Source organism: Pelophylax lessonae (assembly GCF_965119305.1).
Source record: "Pelophylax lessonae genome assembly, chromosome: 12".
In the NCBI taxonomy this organism is placed as follows: Eukaryota; Metazoa; Chordata; class Amphibia; order Anura; family Ranidae; genus Pelophylax; species Pelophylax lessonae.
In genome coordinates, this window is record NC_138779.1 from 214,771,084 (window position 1) to 214,795,912 (window position 24,829).

General features: G+C 42.6%; 1 protein-coding gene across 1 annotated transcript in view; it reads left to right on the forward strand.

Moving 5' to 3' along the window:
* Window positions 1-2,585: 2,585 nt before the first annotated feature.
* The window catches only part of LOC309569027 (uncharacterized protein), a gene marked incomplete at its 5' end in the record, with an annotated part of 66,422 nt that continues 44,178 nt past the window's right edge, over window positions 2,586-24,829 (forward strand). The window contains 4 exons of the mRNA XM_082274788.1: window positions 2,586-2,707; window positions 5,851-5,858; window positions 14,744-14,807; window positions 15,998-16,107. Coding sequence (XP_082130914.1) covers window positions 2,586-2,707; window positions 5,851-5,858; window positions 14,744-14,807; window positions 15,998-16,107 — 304 coding nt within the window. The remainder of the gene's footprint in view (window positions 2,708-5,850; window positions 5,859-14,743; window positions 14,808-15,997; window positions 16,108-24,829) is intronic.

Below are 24,829 nucleotides of genomic sequence, written 5' to 3' on the forward strand. Positions count from 1 at the left end.
CGCTGCTTTTCCTGTACGATGGCTGCAGCCGCTGCTTCTCCTGTACGATGCCTGCAGCCGCTGCTTCTCCTGTACGATGGCTGCAGCCGCTGCTTCTCCTGTACGATGCCTGCAGTCGCTGCTTCTCCTGTACGATGGCTGCAGCCGCTGCTTCTCCTGTACGATGCCTGCAGCCGCTGCTTCTCCTGTACGATGCCTGCAGTCGCTGCTTCTCCTGTATGATGCCTGCAGTCGCTGCTTCTCCTGCACGATGGCTGCAGCCGCTACTTCTCCTGTACGATGGCTGCAGCCGCTGCTTCTCCTGTACGATGGCTGCAGTCGCTGTTTCTCCTGTACGATGCCAATGTATGTATGTATGTGTGTGTGTGTATATATATATATAATTTTATGTCTCTTATCTATATATAATACCCTCTTCAAAATCGCTTTAAAATGCATGATTTTCCCTTTTATGAGTGCATTATGTAAAGAGTTGGGGGGGGGGGGGTTACACACAGGATGCCGAGTTAAGAGGTGCACAACATAAATAGTTCAAAGTTCAAGGGATTTGCTGCATACAGAGTGCGGAGTTCTGGGATACGCTACACACAGAGTTCAGCCTTGTTCCACAGCTGTTTACCCCAGCATCACCCATCCACATCTCACTTTCACCCCTCTTCAGCTCAAACCTCTGCATGCAACCCTTGCCACTGCCCCCATCTTCTCCCCACCTTCTTAAAAGCTCCGCCATCTTCCACATGTCTTACTTTTGTTGCTTTATTAAGCTGAAGCACCTAGTTGGCTCTAGTACCCCCCCCCCCTGCAGTTGGCTCTGCCTCTCACTTGGTGGGGACACCATCCAGTGGGGTTGTCTGCATCTGTACTGCACCCTGGGCACCTGCATCTCCCTTGTCCCCATCCTGAACTCAGTGGGGGTCACTTAGGAGATCAGATCTGTGGGAGCCATTGGGAGACACGCTGTCACTTGTAAACACAGAAGCCAGATGTCGGTGTTTACAAGTAATAGTGGTGAGCAGGGAGCCGAGAGCATAAAAAAAAAAAAAACAACAAGAGAAGGGCGCACCAACCTTGTGCATTACCACTAAAAGGGTTTATTAAAATCTTAAAAGGTAGCACACATTGTACTCGCAAACGTAGGATATGTATACGCATGTAGAAATAAGAGACCAATCGCCTCCAGGATACTCCTGAACTGCTGGGGAATGTGATGGTATCCGGAATGGTCTTACTGACGCGTTTTGAGGGAGGATCCTCTTCCTCAGAACCAAAAGTGCTACTGGCCTCCCTCGAAACGCGTCAAGACCATTCCGGATACCATCACATTCCCCAGCAGTTCAGGAGTATCCTGAAGGCAATTGGTCTCTTATTGCTACATGCGTATACATATCCTACGTTTGCGAGTACAATGTGTGCTACCTTTTTGGATTTTAATAAACTTTTAGTGGTAATGCACGAGGTTGGTGCGCCCTTCTCTTGTTGTTTTTCAATATAATTGGATACCCTTGGTCCTGAGAGGGTAGCAAGATCACAAGCTTGTGTGCAAAAGGCCATTCAGATTATTCACCTTCTTGCACAGGAGAGACCCTGTTTTGGAATAGCTAGCAGAGGGCCTGAGCCAGAGGTGGTGGACCTGAGTTCCACCAAGTTCCTACTGAAAAAAAGCCCTACATTTTTAATTGCCTCCATGTTGTGCCTACAAAGTCTGCCATGTTTTTGATAAACTAGTTTTGTATTTTTCTCCTTTCTCCTTCTTCTATACATTTGGATGTTGGCAGGGTGAGGGTCCTCCTGTGCTGTATATTATAACCTGCTGGGAATTTATTCATGGAGATGGAAGTTGCTGACAGGTCCACTTTAAGTAGCCACTTTCTTCTGCACCCTTATTGGCTCGGAGACTCGGTATCAGATAATACTGGTGATTATAATCCTCATAAATGTTTTGTATTCTTCTTTTGCAGCTCCTCCGTGTAAAATGAAACACAGCGTTGAAAAGTGGGGCGGAATCTGCCCGGAATACTGCATCGCAGAACTGCCTGCTAAAGGCGGCTGTATTGAGATCGCAAAGAAAGCCTGTTATTGTGCTGAGGGATATATATTTTTTTCCAACAAATATACAAAATGCATTTCAAAAAAACTATGTAAAGAACTCCAATCAGATAACTAGAACTGAAAAAAAAAAATCCTTTACATATGTTGTGAATGACTGGATTAAAAATAAATCAGAAATCAGTGACCATTTATGAAATGTGAGGTGTTTGCTTTTCTTTGTGGTGAATTAAAAAAAAAGAAATATGTTAAAGGTGAACTCTGGCAATATAAAAGACACAAAGGAAGGCAGCTCTGCTATCATCAGGGCTGTCTTTAAAGCTGGGGAAAAAGGGGCAGATGCCCCAGGCCCAGTTATTGTTGTGGGGCCCAAAGCAGCTGCCCCTTGAGACCGCACTGCCCGCAGTTAGTTGGGGTGCAGGTGATTTGGTCTGGCGTTATGTCTGTAGCCTGTGCAGTGATTGGCCAGCTTGGGAAGGTAAACCTTGTCCAAGATGAGTGCCTGTCGGTCCCGGGCACACGACCCCCTCCCACTCATCATGTCCGACAAGCCGCAGACCATCAGCCCGCCAAAGAACTTCTTCACCGGAGGGTTCTGCGGGGTGTGCCTGGTGTTCACCGAACATCCTCTGGACACCATCAAGCTGAGCCTAGTGGGGAGGCAATGCAGGGGTCTATTGAGGGAGGGGAGGGGGTCCTGTGTAATGATGGGGGTAGTATGGGGGAGGGGGTTCTGTGTAGGGATGAGAGTAGTATGGGGGAAAAGTTCCTGTGTAATGATGGGGGTAGTATGGGGGAGAGGGTCCTGTAGAATGGGGGAGGGTATTCTGTGTAATGATAGGTGATAGTATAGGGGGGAGGGTCCTGTGTAATGATGGTGGCAGTATGGGGGTAAGGGTCCTGTGTAACGATGGTGGCAGTATTGAGGTAAGGGTCCTGTGTAACGATGGGGGTAGTATGGGGGGGGTCCTGTGTAATAATAGGGGTAGTATGGGGTCCTATGTAATGATGGGGGTAGTAATGGGGAGGGGGTCCTGTGTAATGATGGGGGTAGTATGCGGGAGGGGTTTTGTGTAATGATAGGGGTAGTATGCGGGAGGGGGATCCTGTGTAATGATGGGAGTAGTATGGGGGAGGGGGGCTCCTGTGTAATAGTGAGAGCAGTATGGGGGAGAGCGTCCTGTGTAATGATGGGGGTAGTAATGGGGAAGGGGTCCTCTGTAATGAAAAGGGTAGTATGAGGAGAGGGGTAATATGCTGCAGGGGGTCTTGTGTAACGAGGGGGGTAGTATGTGGGAGGGGATCTTGTGTAATGAGGGGGGTAGTATGGGGGAGGGGGGTCCTGTGTAATGAGGGTAGTATGGGGGAGGGGGTCCAAAGTAATGTGGTAAATGAGGTGACATGGTACGCCTACACTTGCGCACAAGATTATTACCAAAGAACTAGTTATTTATGTATATATAGAAAACCGTGAAACACAGCGCTTAAAAGTCCCAATGTTTGTTACAAACAACACAATCCCAAGAATATTAGATCTTCTCCAAGACCATCCAATCTAAGAAATCACCTGGGAATATGTGGGTCCCTTCTCCACCGACATTCACATGCACAGAACACTCACCAGCTAGGTTTGACCCCCATTACAGGTAGTCAAAATAAACATAAAAGGTATTCCATAAGAACCTGGAAAAGCCTGTCAATAGGAGTACAGATTCTCGGGGTACGATGTAGATGAAAGAAGAGCTAGGCTTCTCATAGTAGAAAAACAAAAAAACAAAAAAACAAAAATATATATATATATATATATATATATATATATATATATATATATATTTTTACTTTCTGCTATAAAACACATCTAATAAAGAAAAAAGTAAAAAATCAATTTTTTTCATCTTTTTAGGCCAATTTGTATTCTGCTACATATTTTTGGTAAAAAAAAAAATTCCCAATAAGTGTATATTAAATGGTTTGCGCAAAAGTTATTGCGTCTACAAACCATGGGATAGATTTATGGAGTTTTTTTATTTATTTAGTCATTTTTATTAGTAATGACGGCAATCAGTGACTTATAGCGGGATAAATCCGACATGGGGGTGACACTTTTAACACTTTTTTTTTGAACCAGTGACACTAATACAGTGATCAGTGCTAAAAATATGCACTGTCACTGTACTAATGACACTGGCTGGGAAGGGGTTAACATCTGGAGCGATTGAAGGGTTAAATGTGTTCCTGGAGAGTGCTTACTAACTGTGTGGGGGAGGTGCTTGTAATGTGAGAAGACAGCGATCTGTGTTCCTGCTCAGGAACACACGATACAAAAATCTGAAGGGAAATTTCATCCAACGAGCGATCTGCCAATTTTCGGATTGTTAGTATAGTGCTTTCGACAGACGATTATGGATTTTCGGATGACAAAAACTGGATGTGCAGGCTATAAAATTTTTATTGTATGTCAACACATCCGATTTTTGTTTAATTAGTACAGTTTTCGACTGAAAAAAATCTTAAGAGCAAGACTAGGCATGCTCAGAAACGAAAGAACAAATACAAAACAATTCAACACATGACATCACTTCTGAAGTTAAATTCTGTCGTACAGGAAATTTCGTATGAAAATTCACTTTCGACATGAGACTAGCATGCAACAAAGAACGGACGACAGATCGTTCGATAATCTGATCGTGTGTACAGTGCTTTAGAACCAAAGTACACAGAGGAGACTTGACGTAGGCACTGCGTCTTCCACTTATATTCGCAAAAGTGTGCAACTAAACCCTTGTTTTTAATGTGATTTGTTAGACAAGTTTAACCGCTTGCCGACTGCCTAACGTCGATCTACGTCGGCAGTCAGCCCCTCACAGGCAAAGTGACATAGGTCTACGTCGCTAGCTTGTGAGGGTTTAGGGAGCGAGCGCGCGCCGCCGGAGGCGCGCTCCCGCGCGTTCACGCACCCCCCCGCGCATGTGTGCGTCACTCGGCGATCGTCGGGGGAGAGGGAGAAAGGAAGGGCAGCTTGTGTAAACCGGTGTATGAAGGATGATCATACGGTTCTACTATGTAGAACCGTTGATCACTGTTCATACATATGAAGCCACAGCCAATCACAGTAGAAAGCACGCCCCTAGGGACACACATAGCCTCGCCCTTTCAAAAAAAGTTAACCCCTTCACTGCCAGTGTATTTTTACAGTAACAGTGCATATGTATAGCACTGATTACTGTAGAGATGTCACTGGTAACCCAAAAAGTGTAAAAAATGTCAGTCAAGGGTCCAATCTGTCCGCCGCAATGTCGCAGTACCGCAAAAAAATCGCAGATCGCCGCCATTACGCGTTAAAAAAAAAAAAACAACAAAAATCTTTCCCTTTGTTAGTAAACGCGATAACTTTTGCGCAAACCAATCAAAATACGCTTTTTGCAATTTTTTTTTTTACCAAACATAGGTAGCATAAAACAAATTGGCCAAAAATGTTAAAAAATTTAGATTTTTACATTTTTTTGGGGGGGAATTTCATATAAAATAATGTGAAAAATATTGCTATTTTTGCAAAATTTACGCTCTTTTTTTGTTTATAGCGCATGATCAAAAAATCGCACAGGTGATCAAATACCACCAAAAGAAAGTTCTGTTTGTGGGAAAAAAAGGACGCCAAATTCATCTAGATACAGCGTTGCACGACCGGCCAATTGTCCGTTAAAGTCACGCAGTGCCGAATCGCAAAATACCCCCTGGTCAGGAAGGGGGTAAAATCTTCCGGGGCTTAAGTGGTTAATTTTTTTGATGTTTTGTTTTTTGCAGGCTAGCTAGTACGTGTGCTGGAAATCTTTGTTTGTGTTAAATACTGTTCCACCTCTCTGCCATAAGCCAGTAGGGATGTCAATGAACAGCTACAGAAAGCTTAGGATGAAATAGAAGCAGAAGTAAATACAATGTTCCCATCGTGGGATTATGGCAGCAGTTGCCATTTGCATTTGTTCTGTTTTCTCCCCCCTTTTAAATTTCTTCCAGTAGCTTACCTTTTAATACTGAATGTTCCTCCCAGAGAAGCTCCTGGTGTATCAGTGGTCTTCCTGGTACCTGCAGTGGACCTGGCTGGCAGTTTCCAGGTTAGAAGAAGACCCTAAACAGTTTCATCCCTCCCAATATGTTTCGTCTCATGGGTAGAGGACTTGTTTTAGTTATTGGACTAGTTTAGCTTACATTTGGTTATATGAAGTTTGAGTCGTGGTAGCTAAGTTTCCATTTGGTTATTTTTACGTTGGTTTTTCTTTTTTTTTTAATGTAAAATACAAAATGGTAAATAGAATTTGTAAGGGGTTGGCTTCCTCCAGGCAAACCTGCCCTTAATTTATCCACTGATATATAGGCTCCAACTTGGGAGAATTTCAAAACTTATAGAGTTAGAACCGAAGTACACAGAGGAGACTTGACGTAGGCACGGCGTCTTCCACTTATATTCGCAAAAGTGTGCAACTAAAACCTCGTTTTTAACGTGAATTGTTAAACAAGTTTAATTTGTTTGATGAGACCCTAAATAGTCTCATCCCTCCCAATATGTTTCGTCTCATGGGTAGAGGACTTGTTTTAGTTATTGGACTCGTTTAGCTTACATTTGGTTATATGAAGCTTGAGTCGTGGTAGCTAAGTTTCCATTTGGTTATTTTTACGTTTGTTTATTTTTTTATGCAAAATATAAAATGGTAAATAGAATTAGTAAAATAAAATATTTTATTGTCTATTGAACCAATAACAATGGCCTTGACCAGTTGAATTTACAGTTTATTGTTCCTAAATAGCTTTCTGTTGACCTAGGAGGCACCTGACCTCCACCCAACATCCAAAACAATGACTTCTTGTTCTTAGTCAACACTGAGTTCTATTTACAAGCATTATTATTTGTAGTCAAGCTTCTGTGAAGTTTCAGATTCACAAATCATTCTTTGAAGGATATAAAATGTATAACTTGCATTAGTGGCAGGTCACGAAGGTCAGGTATTTAATAAGGGTGGTATGTATGGCAGCTGCCAATGTCTTCTCAGGGTATTAACCACTTTAAGACCAGAAGGATTTGCCCCCTTAATGACCAGGCCCTATTTTGCGATTCGGCACTGCGTTACTTTAACGGACAATTGCGCGGTCGTGCGACGCTGTACCGAAATAAAATTGACGTCCTCTTTTTCCCACAAATAGAGCTTTCTTTTGGTGGTATTTGATCACCTGTGCAATTTTTTTTTTTTTTTTTTGCGCTATAAACAAAAAAGAGCGACAATTTTGAAAAAAAAAAAACAATATTTTTCACATTATGCTATATGACATTCTCAAAAAAATAAATTTAAAAATCACATTTTTTTTAACATTTTAGGCCAATTTCTTTTTTGCTACATATTTTTGGTAAAAAAAAAATCACAATAAGTGTATTTTGATTGGTTTGCGCAAAAGTTATCGTGTCTACAAACTATGGGAAAGATTTATGTCATTTTTCTTGTTCTTTTTTTTTTTTTTTTACTAGTAATGGCGGCAATCTGCAATTTTTGTGGGACTTTGACATTGCGGCGGACAGATCGGACCCCTAACTGACATTTTTGACATTTTTGGGGGGACCAGTGACATTACTACAGTAATCAGTGCTAAAAATGTGCACTGTTACTGTAACAATGACACTGGCAGGGAATGGGTTAACAGTATAGGTGATCAAGGGGTTAAATGTGAGCCTAAGGGAGTGATACTAACTGTGGGGGGGGGGGGGGGTTGTGGCCTCTGAGATGACCATAGAGACTTGTGATCCTATATGGAAGGATCTGTGATCATCCCAGGGAGAAGAACGGTCGGCTGTGCTTACGACAGCTGACCGTCCTTCTCTCTCAGCAGGGAATGATCGCGGGTTTCAGGCGGCAATCGAAGTCGCCTGACCCACGTATCCGCCTCCCCCGCTGCTGAGTGGGGGCGGGAGCGCGCCCCCTAGCTTCCCGCACGCAACCGACATAGATCTAGGTCGGTTTGCGCAGGACAGCCTCCCTGCCGCAGTAAAAAAGCGGCGGGTGGTCGGGAAGTGGTTAAAACCAAAACCAATATTGTAATATATTGCAGCTTACCAATCATTAGATGTGGTGGCTGCATTAGTTTTCTTTTTTACCTTTTTTTCCCCTCTGTTTTTTTTATAGTGCAAAAAATAAAAATCGCAGAGGTGATCAAATACTACCAAAAGAAAGCTCTATTCATGGGGGAAAAAGGACATCAGTTTTATTTGGGCACGACTGCGCAATTGTCTGTTAAAGTAACGCAGTGCTGAATCGCAAAAAAATGGCCTGGTCATTAAGGGGGAAAATCTTCCCGTCCAGAAGTTGTTAACCACTTGCCGACCGCCCACAGTATATTTACTGCGGCGGTCAGCCCCTCACAGACAAAGTGACGTAAATTAACGTCACTAGCCTGTGAGGCTCTGGGGAGCGAGTGCGCGCCGCCGGCGGGGCGCTCCCGCTCCCGCCCGGTCACGGACCCCTCTGCGCGTGTGACCGGCGGACCTGATGTCCACCGCTCACTCTGCGATCGTCGGGGGAGAGGGAGAAAGGCAGGCAGCTTGTGTAAACAAGCTGCCTGTCATTCTCCCCTGTGTAGAAACACTGATCATACGGTTCTACTATGTAGGACCGTTGATCAGTGTAACTACAGCTCAAGCCACAGCCAATCACAGTTAGAATCACGCCCCTAGTGACACACACAGCCCCTCCCTCTCAAATAAAGTTAACCCCTTCACTGCCAGTGTATTTTTACAGTAACAGTGCATATATATAGCACTGATTACTGTAGAAATGTCACTGGTAACCCCAAAAGTGTCAAAAATGTCAGTCAAGGGTCCGATCTGTCCGCCGCAATGTCGCAGTACCGCAAAAAAAATCGCAGATCGCCGCCATTACGCGTTAAAAAAAAAAAACAACAAAAATGACAAAAATCTTTCCCTTTGTTAGTAAACGCAATAACTTTTGCGCAAACCAATCAAAATACGCTTTTTGCGATTTTTTTTACCAAACATATGTAGCATAAAACAAATTGGCCGAAAATGTTAAAAAATTTTGATTTTTACTTTTTTTTTTGGGGGGAATTTCATATAAAAAATGTGAAAAATATTGTTATTTTTGCAAAATTGAGGCTCTTTTTTTGTTTATAGCGCGTGATCAAAAAATCGCACAGGTGATCAAATACCACCAAAAGAAAGCTCTGTTTGTGGGAAAAAAAGGACGTCAAATTCGTTTAAGTACAGCGTCGCACGACCGCGCAATTGTCCGTTAAAGTCACGCAGTGCCGAATCGCAAAATACCCCCTGGTCTTTTAGCAGCCAAATCCTCCGGGGCTTAAGTGGTTAAAGAAGTAATACTTATTACTTGGCATATTTTGGTCCAGAAATAGTTAATAAATGAAATCATCATTTTAAAACTGCATTTTGTATTTACTTGGGTTTTGTGCAATATTAAAAATTGTTTAATGATCTGAATCCTTTAAGTGTGATAAATATGCAACAAAAAAAATATATAAAAAGTCAGGAGGGGGGCAAACACTTTTTCACAGCACTGTAGAGAGAGAGAGAGAAAGTGAGTGACAGGGATTTATAATACTGGAATTGAATTGCTGATGATGTGGCATGATTGAACAATGGGAGGCTTATTATATTCCTCATATACATATATATATATATATATATATAAAGGCAATCTGCAGAACATCCAACATCGGTGGTGACAACATTGAGAAGTTCCCTCGTGTCTCTGTGCAGGTGAGTTGTTCTTGTTTCTCCTTCCATAGCATCAATGGCATGCAAGCTTCCTTTTTTAGGCAAAGTGCCGCTTACAAAGAATGTCAGGTACAATTAAACAAGAATATTTCAATTTTTTAAAAAGAAAGAAACAGAGGGAGATTAAAAAAAAAAAAGATAGACATATGATGCAAATAAAAAAATAAAATAAAGTAGTTCAGTAAAGGTAATCTTAAAATGAATGTGCAACCAAACTTTTTTTTAAGAAGTTTTTGAACCATGTTACATTTTTACTGCTATATCAGGCTCTAATATGACTTGTTTGGAGCTGGGGGGGGGGGGGGGGGGTGTATTAAAAGTGTGCAGTAAAGTCGTTTTTTTTTTAATCACCACCCCTTGAGCTGCAATCTTAGCAGATGGGGTTGTTCACATTCTGCCATTGTAATGCTTTGCTTCGTGTCCAAGCAGGGGCGGACTGACAACTAATGGGGCCCCCAGGCAATAGGAGTTAATGGGGCCAACCTTGTCGCCGTCCATGTGTCCCGGCCCACACTCAAGCAGTTTATCAAATGCAGCTTATCAATGCCCATTAATGCTGCCTTCTCAGTGCCCATCAAATGCAGCTTATTAGTGCCCATTTATGCAACCTCACCAGTGCCCATCAATGCAGCCTTACCAGTGCCCATCAAATGCAACCTTACCAGTGCCCATCAATGCAGCCTTACCAGTGCCCATCAAATGCAGTCTTACCAGTGCCCATCAATGCAGCTTTACCAGTGCCCATCAAATGCAGCCTTACCAATGCCCATCAATGCAGCCTTACCAGTGCCAATCAAATGCAGCCTTATCAGTGGCCATCAAATGCAGCCTTTTCAGTGCCCAACAATGTAGCCTTCTCAGTGCCCATCAAATGCAGATTATTAGTGCCCATTTATGCAACCTCACCAGTGCCCATCAAATGCAGCCTTTTCAGTGCCCATCAAATGCAGCCTTTTCAGTACCCATCAAATGCAGCCTTATCAGTGCCCATAATTGCTGTCTTACCAGTGCCCATCAAATGCTGCCTTACCAATGCCCATTAATGCAGCCTTACCAGTGCCCATCAAATGCAGCCTTACCAATGCCCACCAATGCAGCCTTACCAGTGCCCATCAAATGCAGCCTTATCAGTGCCCATCAAATGCAGCCTTTTCAGTGCCCATCAAATGCAGCCTTTTCAGTGCCCATCAAATGCAGCTTATTAATGCCCATCAATGCAGCCTTCTCAGTGCCCATCAAATTCAGCTTATCAGTTCCCATTTATGCAACCTCACCAGTGCCCATCAAATGCAGCCTTACCAGTGCCCAATCAAATTCAGTCTTATCAGTGCCCATCAAATGCAGCCTCATCAGTGGCTAAGCCTCTTATGGGTCCCCCTTGTCCCCGTCCATGTGTCCCGGCCCAAACTCAAGCAGTTTATCAGTACCCATCAAATGCAGCTTATCAATGCCCATCAAATGCAGCCTTTTCAGTGCCCATCAAATGGAGCCTTTTCAGTGCCCATCAAATGCAGCTTATTAATGCCCATCAATGCAGCCTTCTCAGTGCCCATCAAATTCAGCTTATCAGTTCCCATTTATGCAACCTCACCAGTGCCCATCAAATGCAGCCTTACCAGTGCCCAATCAAATGCAGCCTTATCAGTGCCCATCAAATGCAGCCTCATCAGTGGCTAAGCCTCTTATGTGTCCCCCTTGTCCCCGTCCATGTGTCCTGGCCCAAACTCAAGCAGTTTATCAGTACCCATAAAATGCAGCTTATCAATGCCCATCAATGCAGGCTTCTCATTGCCCATCAAATGCAGTTTATTAGTGCCCATTTATGCAACCTCACCAGTGTCCATCAAATGCAGCCTTACCAGTGCCCATCAAATGCAGCCTTATCAGTGCCCATCAAATCCAGCCTCATCAGTGGCTAAGCCTCTTATGCCCCCCCCCCCCCCGACCCTGGGCCCTCGGGTCCAAATGATCAGTCCACCCCTGCATCCAAGACAAGCCTTATTAGAGCCCAATATAGCAGTAAAATGCAACAGGGTTCAAAAACTTCCCTATTCTATCCAATACTAATGAAAAAAAAAAAAGTTTTGGTTGCACATACACTTTAAGATTACATTGAACCACTTTATTTTATTTATTTATTTGTTTATTTATTTGCACCATGTCTCTTTTTTTATCTCCCTCTTTCTGTTTAAAATATTGACATTTTTTTGTTTAATTGGAGCTGTATCTCTCCTATTGCCCTTCTTTTTTTTTTTTTTTTTTTTTTTTTTTTTTACTTTGTATGTTCCAGTGAAAGTTCAACCATAAATTAAAGGAGGACAAGGTAATAACGATGTAGTATGGTGAAATTAATTTCCCTGCAAAATGAATGATTTTATGATTGGGGAAATTTCGACAAAGTGGAAAATCTCAGTTTCCTTAATAAAAAAAATATTTATTATTTTTCTTTTTTTTTTTTCCTTTTCTTTTCTTTTTTATTTATAGGATGCAGTAAGAGAAGTTTAGTTTATTTAATTTATTGTTTTTTTTTTATGTGTGTTCATCTTTTTATTTATATGGTGTTCATTATTTGTTTCCTGTTTTTCACTCTCTGTATTTTCCTTTCTGTGAAGTGAGGGGAAATTTTTTGGTATTTTTCCCACAATTTTGGGTAAATATCAAAATACTGAGTTCTGTACAATTTCCTAGAGACAAGAGCCCGGTTTATTAACTAAAGCTGGAGAAATCAGGCTCACTTCTGCATAAAAACTATGGTTGCGCCGATACCGGTATCAGTGCTAATACTAAGCATTTTCACGAGTATCGGTACTCGTGCAAATGCTCCGATACCTGAAACCAATTCTTTCAGCTGTCCATAGGATTTCCCCACTGACAGCTGAAATGTAAATCAAAAAAAAAAAAACTGTAAATATTATCAGTTGTTAACCTCTTCTAGACCAGAAGGATTTACCCCTTAATGACCAGGCCATGTTTTGCGATTCAGCACTGCGTTACTTTAACGGACAATTGTGCGGTCGTGCAATGATGTACCTAAATAAATTAATGTCCTTTTTTCCCACAAATAGAGCTTTCTTTTGGTGGTATTTGATCACCTGTGCGATTTTTATTTTTTGCTCTATAAAAAAAAAAAAGAGCGACAATTCTGGAAATAAAAAAACAATATTTTTTTACTTTCTGCTATATAACATTCCCAATAAAAAAAAAAAAATAAATAAAATGTTTTTATTCTTTTAGGCCAATTTGTATTCTGCTACATATTTTTGGCAAAAAAAAAATCCAAATGAGCGTATTTTGATTGGTCTGCGCAAAAGTTTTGGCGTCTACAAACTAGGGGGAAGATTTATGTAATTTCAATTTTTTTTTTTACTAGTAATAAAGTAAAGAGCGACAATTCTGAAAAAAAAAAAAAAAAAACAACAATATTTTTCACATTCTGCTATATAACATTCCCCACAAAAAAATAAAAAATCTGAATTTTTTAACATTTTAGGCCAATTTGTTTTCTGCTACATTTTTTGTAAAAAAAAAAAATCGCAGTAAGCTTATTTTGATTGGTTTGCGCAAAAGTTATCCCGTCTACAAACTAGGGGAAAGATTTATGTCATTTTTATTGTTTTTTTTTTACTAGTTATAGCGGCAATCTGCAATTTTTAGCGGGACTGCGACATTGCGGCGGACAGATCGGACCCCTAACTGACATTTTTGACACTTTTGGGGGGACCGGTGACATTACTACAGTAATCAATGCTAAAAATATGCACTGTTACTGTAATAATGACAATGGTAGGGAAGGGGTTAACCTTGTGGGCGATCAAAGTGTTAAATGTGAGCCTAGGAGGGTGTTTATATAGGCGGTGGCTGGTCGGCAAGTGGTTAAAAATGGTGAGACCGAAGTCCCTCCTAAAAGCGGTACGAAACCCAAAACCAAAAAAGGAATATATTGCAGCCTACCAATCATTAGATGTGGGTACTGCAGTCATTTTTTTTTTTTAGGTTTTTTTTCTCTCTGTTTTTATCTGTTGATCTGGCCAGTAACACATCTCCTGTATAAGAGCGCCCCCTACTCTGACTGAAGGAGCACAGGAGGCACCTTTGTCAGTCTGGGGGGAGGGGAGTGTTAGATGGTCTAGCAGATTTAGATACACAGACAAATTAAAGCCAAGCAAACAGTTTTTTTTTTTTTTTTGCTTTTGGGATAAAAATTTTACATAAATAAATAAAAGCTGAACATTGTAAGCACCCCTGTCCCTGGTTAATGGTTTGCCCCATCCATAGGTGTGCGCAGCCTATTGCATTAGGGTGTGCACCCCAAAGTTTAAATACACGTGCATGTGTTTGCCTACATGTACATGGTCCCGATACATTACTCTCCCTGCTGGCAAAGTGAAATAGAAGTGTGTGGCACTTCTCTTATGGCAGAGCAGGTCCGAGGGAGATCTTTCCCATCTCCTCACTGGCAAACAGAGCGATAATGCTAATATGCCCTAGGTAATTAGGGTGTGCCCAGGCACACCCGGCACACCCTGTGCGCACGCCTATGGCCCCAGCCCTGTGACTGCTACATCTGCAAGAGAGCTTGTTCTTTTGAAAAGCAACAGACTTTCTGACAGGATCACCAGATGAAAATAAGCAGAAGGAAGCCAAAAAAAGAAAACGAATGCAGCCGTCACATCTAAGAATTGGTAAGCTGCAATATAATAAAATGTTTGCTTTTGCTTTTAAAGCTTTAGAATACAATTTCTGTGAAATGGTATACCATATATTCGGGTGAAACTTTTATCTATAGCAGATCATGCCACTGCTATGGGGGGACCCTGATTTATCATATACATCATTTTGGATACATTGTATACAGTATATAGATATAAAAAAGATTGATTTATTCATTTTGTTTCTGTTTTTCAGATATTAGTAGCTATGAAGTTTCACATGAATTTTCTGCTTCTGTTCCTGTTCTTCTTCATACTAGGTAATTTATGTCATACTTTTCTTTATATATATATATATATATATATATATATATACACCCATGATATATATATATATAATCTATCTATCTATCTATCTATCTATCTATCTATCTATCTATCTATCTATCTATCTATCTATCTATCTATCTATCTATCTTCTATCTATCTATCTATCTATCTATCTATCTATCTATCTATCTATCTATCTATCTATCTATCTATCTATCTATCTATCTATCTATCTATCTATCTATCTATCTATCTATCTTTCTATCTATCTATCTATCTATCTATATATATATATATATATATATATATATATATATACATACATATATATATATATACATATATATATATATATATATATATATATATATATATATATATATATATATATATATATATAAAATCATTAACCACTTGCATATACACCCATAATATATGTATATATATATATATATATATATATATATATATATATATATATATATATATACACACACACACATATATTATGCATATATATATATATATATAAAATCATTAACCACTTGCCAACCAGGCCAATTCTGACACTTCTCTCCTACATGAAAACGATCTACTTTTTTTTTGCTAGAAGATCACTTTTATTATTTTATATATATATATATATATATATATATAGATAGATAGATAGATAGATAGATAGATAGATAGATAGATAGATAGATAGATAGATAGATAGATAGATAGATAGATAGATAGATAGATAGATAGATAGATAAATAGATAGATATAGATATATTATTATTTTTATTTTTTTTATTTTATTCATTCTGTTAAAAGGCTGACAGTGGCAGTGATTTTGACAAATGAGTGACTGCTGGGCATAGGATGCCCTCATCTTGGATGCCCTCATGTTGGATTCCCTCATCTTGCACACCATGAACGGAAGGAGGAAGGGGCACGATCTGGCAGCTTGGCCCTGGGCGCTGGATGTCCTTGTCCCGGGAACTGTAATGATGTGAAGGAGTGTATGGGAGTAATGATACAGATAGGTTAAGTTCAGTTAATTGGCTACATAATATACACTATGAGTTTAACATTTCACCGAGGGTCATATTTTGGCTTTCACCTCCTTTTTATTTTATTTTTATTTTATTTTTTTGTGCACACTAATACTTGCATATTATATCCACATTTTAAGATGCTTCCTGCTGACCGGGAAATATACATTTATTTATATTGAGACGTGTAATCAATCTGTTTTTATTCCAGAAGGATCTGAATGCCAGACGTTTTACCCGGAGCCACCATGTAAGTAAAAAGCTAAAGATTAATCTGATTTGATTTTTGCCTTCCCTGGCACCTCCTTTTCCCTTCATCAGCGTGCTAATAAAAGATGTCAGTTAAACGTTTCCACTGCTGCGGCGGCGGCCCGTCCATTGAGGACGCCCCCCCCATATCCATGCATTCGCCCCCTAATCTACATGCAGGGCGCCGGACGCATGGATTCCAATGGGGTTTTATTTATTTAATTTTTTTTAAGCACCTGATTAGAGCCAGAGGCTCCAATAGTTTTAGGGCGGGCTCGGGGCGCACCCAGTTGTGTGACAATAGCGAATGAATGAGGTGTAGTGCCTTTAAAATTGAAATTGGGAATTGGGATAAACTTGCACGGTTTTATTTATTTATTAATGTATTTACTTATTTATTAATTTACACTATTGATTTAGAGCAAACCCACAAGCGCTCGGAAACCCCCCTTTTTTTCAATAGCGAATGAATATTCCCCAATGACCACACAGATTCTCCTCCTGGCCAATCAGGAAGCGGGTCCTGAGACCCGTTTCCTGATTGGCCGAAAGGAGAAGTAATCCCATTGGCGAAGGAAGAGGAGGAGACGCAGGGGAAGCCCAACCCATGGAGGAGACTGAGGGGAAGCTGCCGTCTGCCCTCCACATGTCATTCCTGGGTGAGTGAGTCGGTGACCGGGGGGGGGGTATGGTGTGTGGGCTGGAGCTTGTGTGATGGTGGGGTATGGTGTGCGGGCTGGAGCTGGTGTGATCGGGGGGGGGTATGGTGTGTGGGCTGTAGCTGGTGTGATCGGGGGGGGGGGGTATGGTGTGCAGGCTGGAGCTTGTGTGATCAGGGGGGTATGGTTTGTGGGCTGTAGCTGGTGTGATCCAGGGGGGGTATGGTGTGCGGGCTGGAGCTGGTGTGTTCCGGGGGGGGGGGGGGTATGGTGTGTGGGCTGTAGCTGGTGTGATCCGGGGGGGGATATGGTGTGTGGGCTGGAGCTTGTGAGATCGGGGGGGGGGGTATGGCGTGCGGGCTGGAGCTGGTGTGATCTGTGGGGGGGAGGCATGGTGTGCGGCCTGGAGCTGGTGTGATCCGGGGCGGTATAGTGTGCGGGCTGGAGCTTGTGTGATCAGGGGGGGGGGTATGGTGTGTGGGCTGGAGCTGGTGTGATCCGTGGGGGGGTATGGTGTGCGGGCTGGAGCTGGTGTGATCCGTGGGGGGGTATGGTGTGCAGGCTGGAGCTGGTGTGATCCGTGGGGGGGGGGGGGGGTATGGTGTGCGGGCTGGAGCTGGTGTGATCCGTGGGGGGGAGGCATGGTGTGCGGGCTGGAGCTGTGTGATCCGGGGGGGGGGGGGTATGGTGTGCGGCCTGGAGCTGGTGTGATCCGTGGGGGGGGTATGGTGTGCGGGCTGGAGCTGGTGTGATCCGTGGGGGGGGGGTATGGTGTGCGGGCTGGAGCTGGTGTGATATGCGGGGGGGTATGGTGTGCGGGCTGGAGGTGGTGTGGTCAGGGGGGGTATGGTGTGCGGGCTGGAGCTGGTGTGATATGCGGGGGGGGGGTATGGTGTGCGGGCTGGAGGTGGTGTGGTCAGGGGGGGGTATGGGTGTGCGGGCTGGAGCTGGTGTGATCCGTGGGGGGTATGGTGTGCAGGCTGGAGCTGGTGTGATCCGTGGGGGGGGGGTATGTGTGCAGGCTGGAGCTGGTGTGATCCGTGGGGGGGGGGGGTATGGTGTGCGGGCTGGAGCTGGTGTGATCCGGGGGGGGGGGGGTATGGTGTGCGGACTGGAGCTGGTGTGATCCGGGGGGGGGGGTATGGTGTGCATGCTGGAGCTGTTGTGATCCGTGGGGGGGGGGGGTATGGTGTGTGGACTGGAGCTGGTGTGATCCAGGGGGGGGGGGGGGTATGGTGTGGTCCGTCTTTAAACCCCCCCCCATCCCGGCCCATGGAGCACCAGCCGCCACTGACTTTGTCTACACATGTGTCAGCTTGGAGACTCGGTAAATGATAATATTAATGATATCAATCCTCATAAATAATATTTGTATCTTCTTTTGCAGCTCCTCCATGTACAATAAAAAATACCGTTCAAATGCAGGGCGGAGTCTGTCCAATTTACTGCCTCAGAGAACTGCCGCCTCGGAATGCCTGTCCTAAAAAATTAGTGGACGCCTGTTATTGTGACAAGGGGTTTATATTTTATTCTAACAAGTATGAAAAATGCATTTCAAAAGCGGAATGTAGCCAACTCCAATACCGTGATTAGCTTGATTAAAAAAAATAAAAATCAGGTCAATTTCCTGTAATAAAGAACGTGCTTCCTGCAGTCTTTGAATTTCTTTGTGGTAAATTAAAAAAAAAAAAAAAAAAAAGGTTAAAGTCGTATTCCAGTAACTATTTGTGACCTGGTATCAGCCTCTTACAGAGCAGAGCTCAGACTAAGAGAGGGAGAAGCAGCACAAACAGCCAATTAGAAGAGCTACAGTATCTCACAAAAGTGAGTACACCCCTCACATTTTTGTAACTATTTAATTCTATCTTTTCATGTGACAACACTGAAGAAATGACACTTTGCTACAATGTAAAGTAGTAAGTGTACAGCTTGTATAAGGCCTCTTTCACACGATCCGCGATCCCCGCTGAGCCGGCGGATGACAGCTCCGTCTCCGCTTGCAGAGCGGAGAGGGAGGTGTCTCAGCCCCCGCTGCCCTCTATGGGGGATCGGATGAGAGCGGACCGCCTGTCCGCTCTCATCCGATCCGATCCGATCCAATTACTGAACGGATGGAAAAATAGGGTTTCCATCCGTCCAGATTTCACGGACAGGATCGGATACGGATGGCAGCGGGTGTCAGCGGAGGTGTCTCCGCTGACACCCCGCTGCCCCATAGAGCTGCATGGAGGATCCGATCAGATCCGCCTAAAAAACTGACAGGTGGATCTGATCGGATCGCCCGTGTGAAAGAGCCCTGACAGTGTAAATTTGCTGCCCCCTCAAAATAACTCAACACACAGCCATTAATGTCTAAACCGCTGGAAACAAAAGCGAGTACACCCCTAAGTGATAATGTCCCAATTAGCCATTTTCCCTCCCCGGTGTCATGTGACTCGTTAGTGTTACAAGGTCTCAGGTGTGAATGGGGAGCAGGTGTGTTAAATTTGGTGTTATCGCTCTCTCATACTGGTCACTGGAAGTTCAACATGGCACCTCGTGGCAAAAAATCGGAACATCGAAAAATCTGATCGGAACAAAAAGAATTGTTGCTTGCGCTACATAAAGATGACCTAGGCTATAAGAATATTGCCAAGACCCTGAAACTGAGCTGCAGCACGGTGGCCAAGACCATACAGCGGTTTACCAGGCCAGATTCCACTCAGAACAGGCCTCGCTAGGGTCGACTAAAGGAGTTGAGTGCACGTGCTCAGCGTCATATCCAGAGGTTGTCTTTGGGAAATAAATGTATGAGTGCTGCCAGCATTGCTGCAGAGGTTGAAGGGGTGGGGGGTCAAAATGTGAGGGGTGTACTCACTTTTGTGAGATATACTGTAATGCTTTTACCCCTGGGAGTGGACCACTATATCATAGATGGTCTAAAACACACAGCAGCAATACTCCTGTTCAGCATAGATTGTCCACATACAATTCAATTTTGTTGTCCCCTTCCGAGAGTGTCTCTCCACAGGTTAGGTGTACCAAAAAAGGGAACAGAGACCACTTGCCACGCCCCTGATGATGTCTTATAGGATGAAACGTGTCAGAAGGAGTTTGGATCCATGACCTTGCTTCTAATAAATATGATTTGGGCAGCCACATTATCACTTTTAAGGGGTTCTCAAAGTACATCCTCACCAGCAGCACCCATGGCTTCTCACAGGCTCTCCCATTCCTCTGGGAAAAAGGAACTCAGGTGAGCATCAATTCCCCAATCCCTCCCAGGACTAATGGCCCCAGAAGCCATGAGTATTACCCACTTCCAGCCCAAGCCAGATCTGGCATTCCTCTCCTACATGTAAAAATCATAATTATTTGCTAAAAAATTACTCAGAACCCCCAAACATTATAGATGCTTTTTTAGCAGAGACCCTAGGCCAGTGAAGGGGAACCTTGGCACCCCAGATGTTTTGGAACTACATTTCCCATGATGCTCATGCACTCTGCAATGTAGTGGAGCATCATGGGAAATGTAGTTCCAAAACATCTGGGGTGCCAAGGTTCGCCATCAATGCCCTAGGGAATAAAATGGTGGTCATTGCAATTCTTTATGTCACACGCTTTTTGCGTTGCAATTTTTCAAACGCAATTTTTATAATAAAAAAAACCATTTTCATAAATTATAAAAAAAAACACTAAATTTAGCCCAATTTCTTTGTATAATGTGAAAAATGATGTTACACTGAGTAAAAAGATACCTAACATGTCACGCTTTAAAATTGCGTACGCTCGTGGAATGGCGCCAAACTTCAGTACTTTCAAATCGCCATAGGCTACGCTTTAAAAATTTTTACAGTTCACCAGTTTAGAGTTACAGAGGAGTTCTTGCACTAGAATTATCTCTCTCTTTTTGACGTTCGCAGCGATATCCCACATGTGTAGCAGATTCAGGCATCATTCAGATTTAACCACTTAAAGTCCAGGATGTCATATAACTCAGTGCTGTATTTTGGCCTAGGCCAACAAGGCCCAGGCCTAGGGTGGCATTTTGCAGAGGGGGCATCAAAAAAGCCCCCCTGTCTCCCCCTGAGACTCTATTGGCCACTGGTTGCTAGAGCCGCCTGGCATCTAGCAACCAGTGACATAATGTCCATGACTCCCTGGCCATAATTCAAAGTGAAGGAGTATTTGACTTCCTTCTCTCTCTCCCTCCCTCTTTCTCTCTCTCTCTCTCTCTCTCTTTCTCATTCTCTCTCCTTCCCCCGTCCCCTCTCTCTTTCTCCTCCCCCTCTCCCTCCCTCTCTCTCTCTTTCTCATTCTCTCTCCTCCCCCTCCCCTCATTCTCTCTCTCTCCTTCCCCCCTCACCTCTCTCTTTCTCCTCCCCCTCTCTCTCTCCTCCCCTTTCCCCTCTCCCCTCTCCCCCCTCCCATCTCTCTCTCTCCTCATCCTCCCCTCTCTCCTCCCCCTCCCCTCTCTCTCCCTCCCCCTCCCCTCTTCCCCCCCTCTCCCCCCCTCTCTATCTCCTCCCATCTCTCTCTCTTCTCCCCCTTCCCCTCTATCTCCCTCCTCCCCCTCCCCTCTCTATCTCCTTCCCCCCTCCCCTCTCTCTCCCTCCTCCCCCTCTCCTCTCTCTCTCCTTCCCCCCTCCCCTCTCTCTCTCCTTCCCCCCCCCTCTCTCTCCCTCCTCTCCCTCCCCTCTCTCTCCCCCTCCCCTCTCTCTCTCTCTCCTTCCCCCCTCCCCTCTCTCTCTCCCCCCCCCTCTCAACCTCCTCCCCCCTCTCTCTCACCCCCACCCCCTCTCACCCCCCCTCTCGTGAGATCTCAGGGGTTCATGTTGGCATTTGCAGTCCTTTCATTTTAGAGGGAGTCATATCTGTTAAAATAAAAAGGGGTGGGGCAAATTTACATAAGAGGGGGAGGGGTGGCGCCCCACTTTAGTCTTGCCTAGGGCAGCACAAAACCAAAATACACCACTGATATGACGTCCACCTAAGGAGAAGTGGTTACATCACTTCCAGGATCAAAGCTGTCCTACTGTAGCCAGGGATGATGGCGCTATTCAAATATGATCTGTGCTCAGTTAGTTACAATGGAAGGCAAGGGAGACACAGAGTGTCTAATAAACGCCCAATAAGGAGTACCTGCAACTATAAAAAAAAAAAATTAAAAAATCAGCGGAAGTCCCCGCGACACGCGCTGCTGGGAGAAATGGTAACTGAGGACCCCAAGGGGGCTTAATTGCTTATCAGATTTATATTAGTGGCGGCCAGGATCGTAATTGCGCCGTCTTGGAGATCGGCCACCATACCCTTTGAACTGCTCAGAGCTAAACTCTCCTGGTTGATGATTAATGAGCGTTTATCTGCTATACCTAACCACTTAAGCCCCGGAGGATTTGGCTGCTCAAAGACCAGGGCCTATTTTGCGATTCGGCACTGCGTGACTTTAACGGACAATTGCGCGGTCGTGTACCCAAATGAAATTGACGTCCTTTTTTTCCCACAAACAGAGCTTTCTTTTGGTGGTATTTGATCACCTGTGCGATTTTTACTTTTTGCACTATAAAAAAAAAGAGCGACAATTTTGAAAAAATAACTATATTTTTCACATTTTTTATATGAAATTCTCAAAAAAAAAATGTAAAAGTCAAATTTTTTTAACATTTTAGGCCAATTTGTTTTCTGCTACATATTTTTGGTAAAAAAAATCGCAATAAGCAGATTTTGATTGGTTTGCGCAAAAGTTATTGCGTTTACTAACTACAGGAAAGATTTACAGTATGTCATTTTTATTGTTTTTTTTTTAACTAGTAATGGCGGCGATCTATATACATACATACATACATACATACACACACCAGTACATACAGTATACATATACATATATATATATATATATATATATATATATATATATATATATATATATATATATATATATATTATGTGACAGGAAGTCAGGTAAATCTGTGGATGTTGTCACAGACAGGAGATACATTTCCACCTGGTTTAGAAAATTCACCAATTACTATAGGGTGTCGGCTGCAGAGGTAGCCAGAGGACGTTGAAAGACATCAGCTGTTCAGGATGAGGCAATTAACGTCCTTACACCTCTGCAGCCGACACCCTATAGTAATTGGTGAATTTTCTAAACCAGGTGGAAATGTATCTCCTGTCTGTGACATCATCCACAGATTTACCTGACTTCCTGTCACAATATATATATATATACACACACCAGTACACACAATATATATATATATATATATACATACACACACACATACACCAGTATATATATATACAAACTATATATATATATATATATATATATATATATATATATATATATATATAGATATAGATATGGGTATATATATATATATATATATATATATATATATATATATATATATATATATATATACACACACACACATACATACACCCACAAACACACATACATACATACAATATATACATTCATTTTGAACCCACTGGTGCTGATATATAGGAGGAAAGAAGTCTTCTTCCTCTAATCACACAGCTTCTCCCCCTGATTCTCCACCTCTGAGCTGGAGAAGCAGAAAGAGGAGATCTTCAAAGAGAAGCACAGTGATAAGGTAACATCATGTGTTACTAAACTGGCCGTTTCTGTTGCAGTGAATGCAAGCTGTTTGTGTACTGAGATGAGAAGAGAAGAATATGTTCTCCACTACTCTTTTCAGTAATTTAAACCGGCAATGCTCTGAGACAAGCCGTGATCATCCAGATCTCGGCTTATCTCAGTTTAGCTAATAGCTCATGATTAAGGCTTTTTAAGGTGAAATGGACAGTCTGCAGCATTTACCAGAGACAAGACCACTAAAGTGTTTCATCTTGAAAGCCTTAATCAGGAGCTATGAGCTTTTCAGCCAAAACGCGTTGATCTCTGTGAAAGCTGCATACGTTTAATCAACAAAGTATTTATAGTTTAAAGTCCGGCTCTGGCATTCTCGACTTTTAAAGTAACAGGTTTTCCTAAACGATGCATCTGTTTGCTACTAGTACTTACCTTTCTCAAGCTTACTGATGCCTTTTTTAACCACTTTACATTAAGTTTTTTTTTTTAGACATCCTGGACTTTATGTGGTTGAAACAAGTGCAAGGCTGCAGTTGCAGCCATGATTTTATTGTCTTTTTATTCAGCCTGTGGTTGTCTGTTAAGTAAAAGTGATCCATGGTGGTTCCATGGGCCTCTCCCGCTCCTTCAGAAAGCCCAGCCCAGGACATGAGAACAGATGTTCCCAGATCCCCCATACAATGAGAATAGCCATAAGGAAATGCCTTATATAGGTTTTGGGGCTGGGTCTTGGGGTCATTGCTTTCACAGGACTAAGGCCCCACCACCCCAGTTTACAGAAGACAGGACCAATATTCGGCAACTGTTACACAGCACTACATTGGGAGAGGAATGGAGGAAAGTCTTCATAACAGGAATTGGCGGGGGTTTTTTTTTTTACGTTGCCTGTTAGGTATTGGAGTGGCAAAGAAGGCAAATAAGAATTAAGAAGTGAAAAGAGTTAGTTTTACCTAAAATGTCAGTAAAAATTTCAGTTAAAATAAGGTGGATTTGGTAAAACTTCACAATTTTGGTAAATGCAGAAGCTGAAAATCAGGTCATTTTTACTACAATGGGTTTTAAATGGCTCCCGAGGCTCACAGAAGCTCCCTTTAATTCCTCACCAGGACTTGTTCCAGTGCCAGAAAATTGTTCCTCCTAATTTTTGTTTTCCTTTTTTTTATCACACAAATTAAAAAAAAAAAAACTGTAAAAAAAATCTAATAAAAAAGTCAAAGACAGCAGCACACAACAAATACAAAATATGAAAAACACAAATACAAAGCTCTAGACGAAAACAAATAATAAAAAAACTCCCTAATGAGCAGATTGTGACCTCAAAATAGCTTAAAGAGCAAAACTGAGAAGTTTCATGTCAGCTACATTTTGTTAACAATAAAATCTGCATTTTTGCAACGTAGTCAATTCTCTGTCAAAATGACTCGTTCTTAAAGTTCTAAGATTCTGTTGGCAAGACCTCTAGG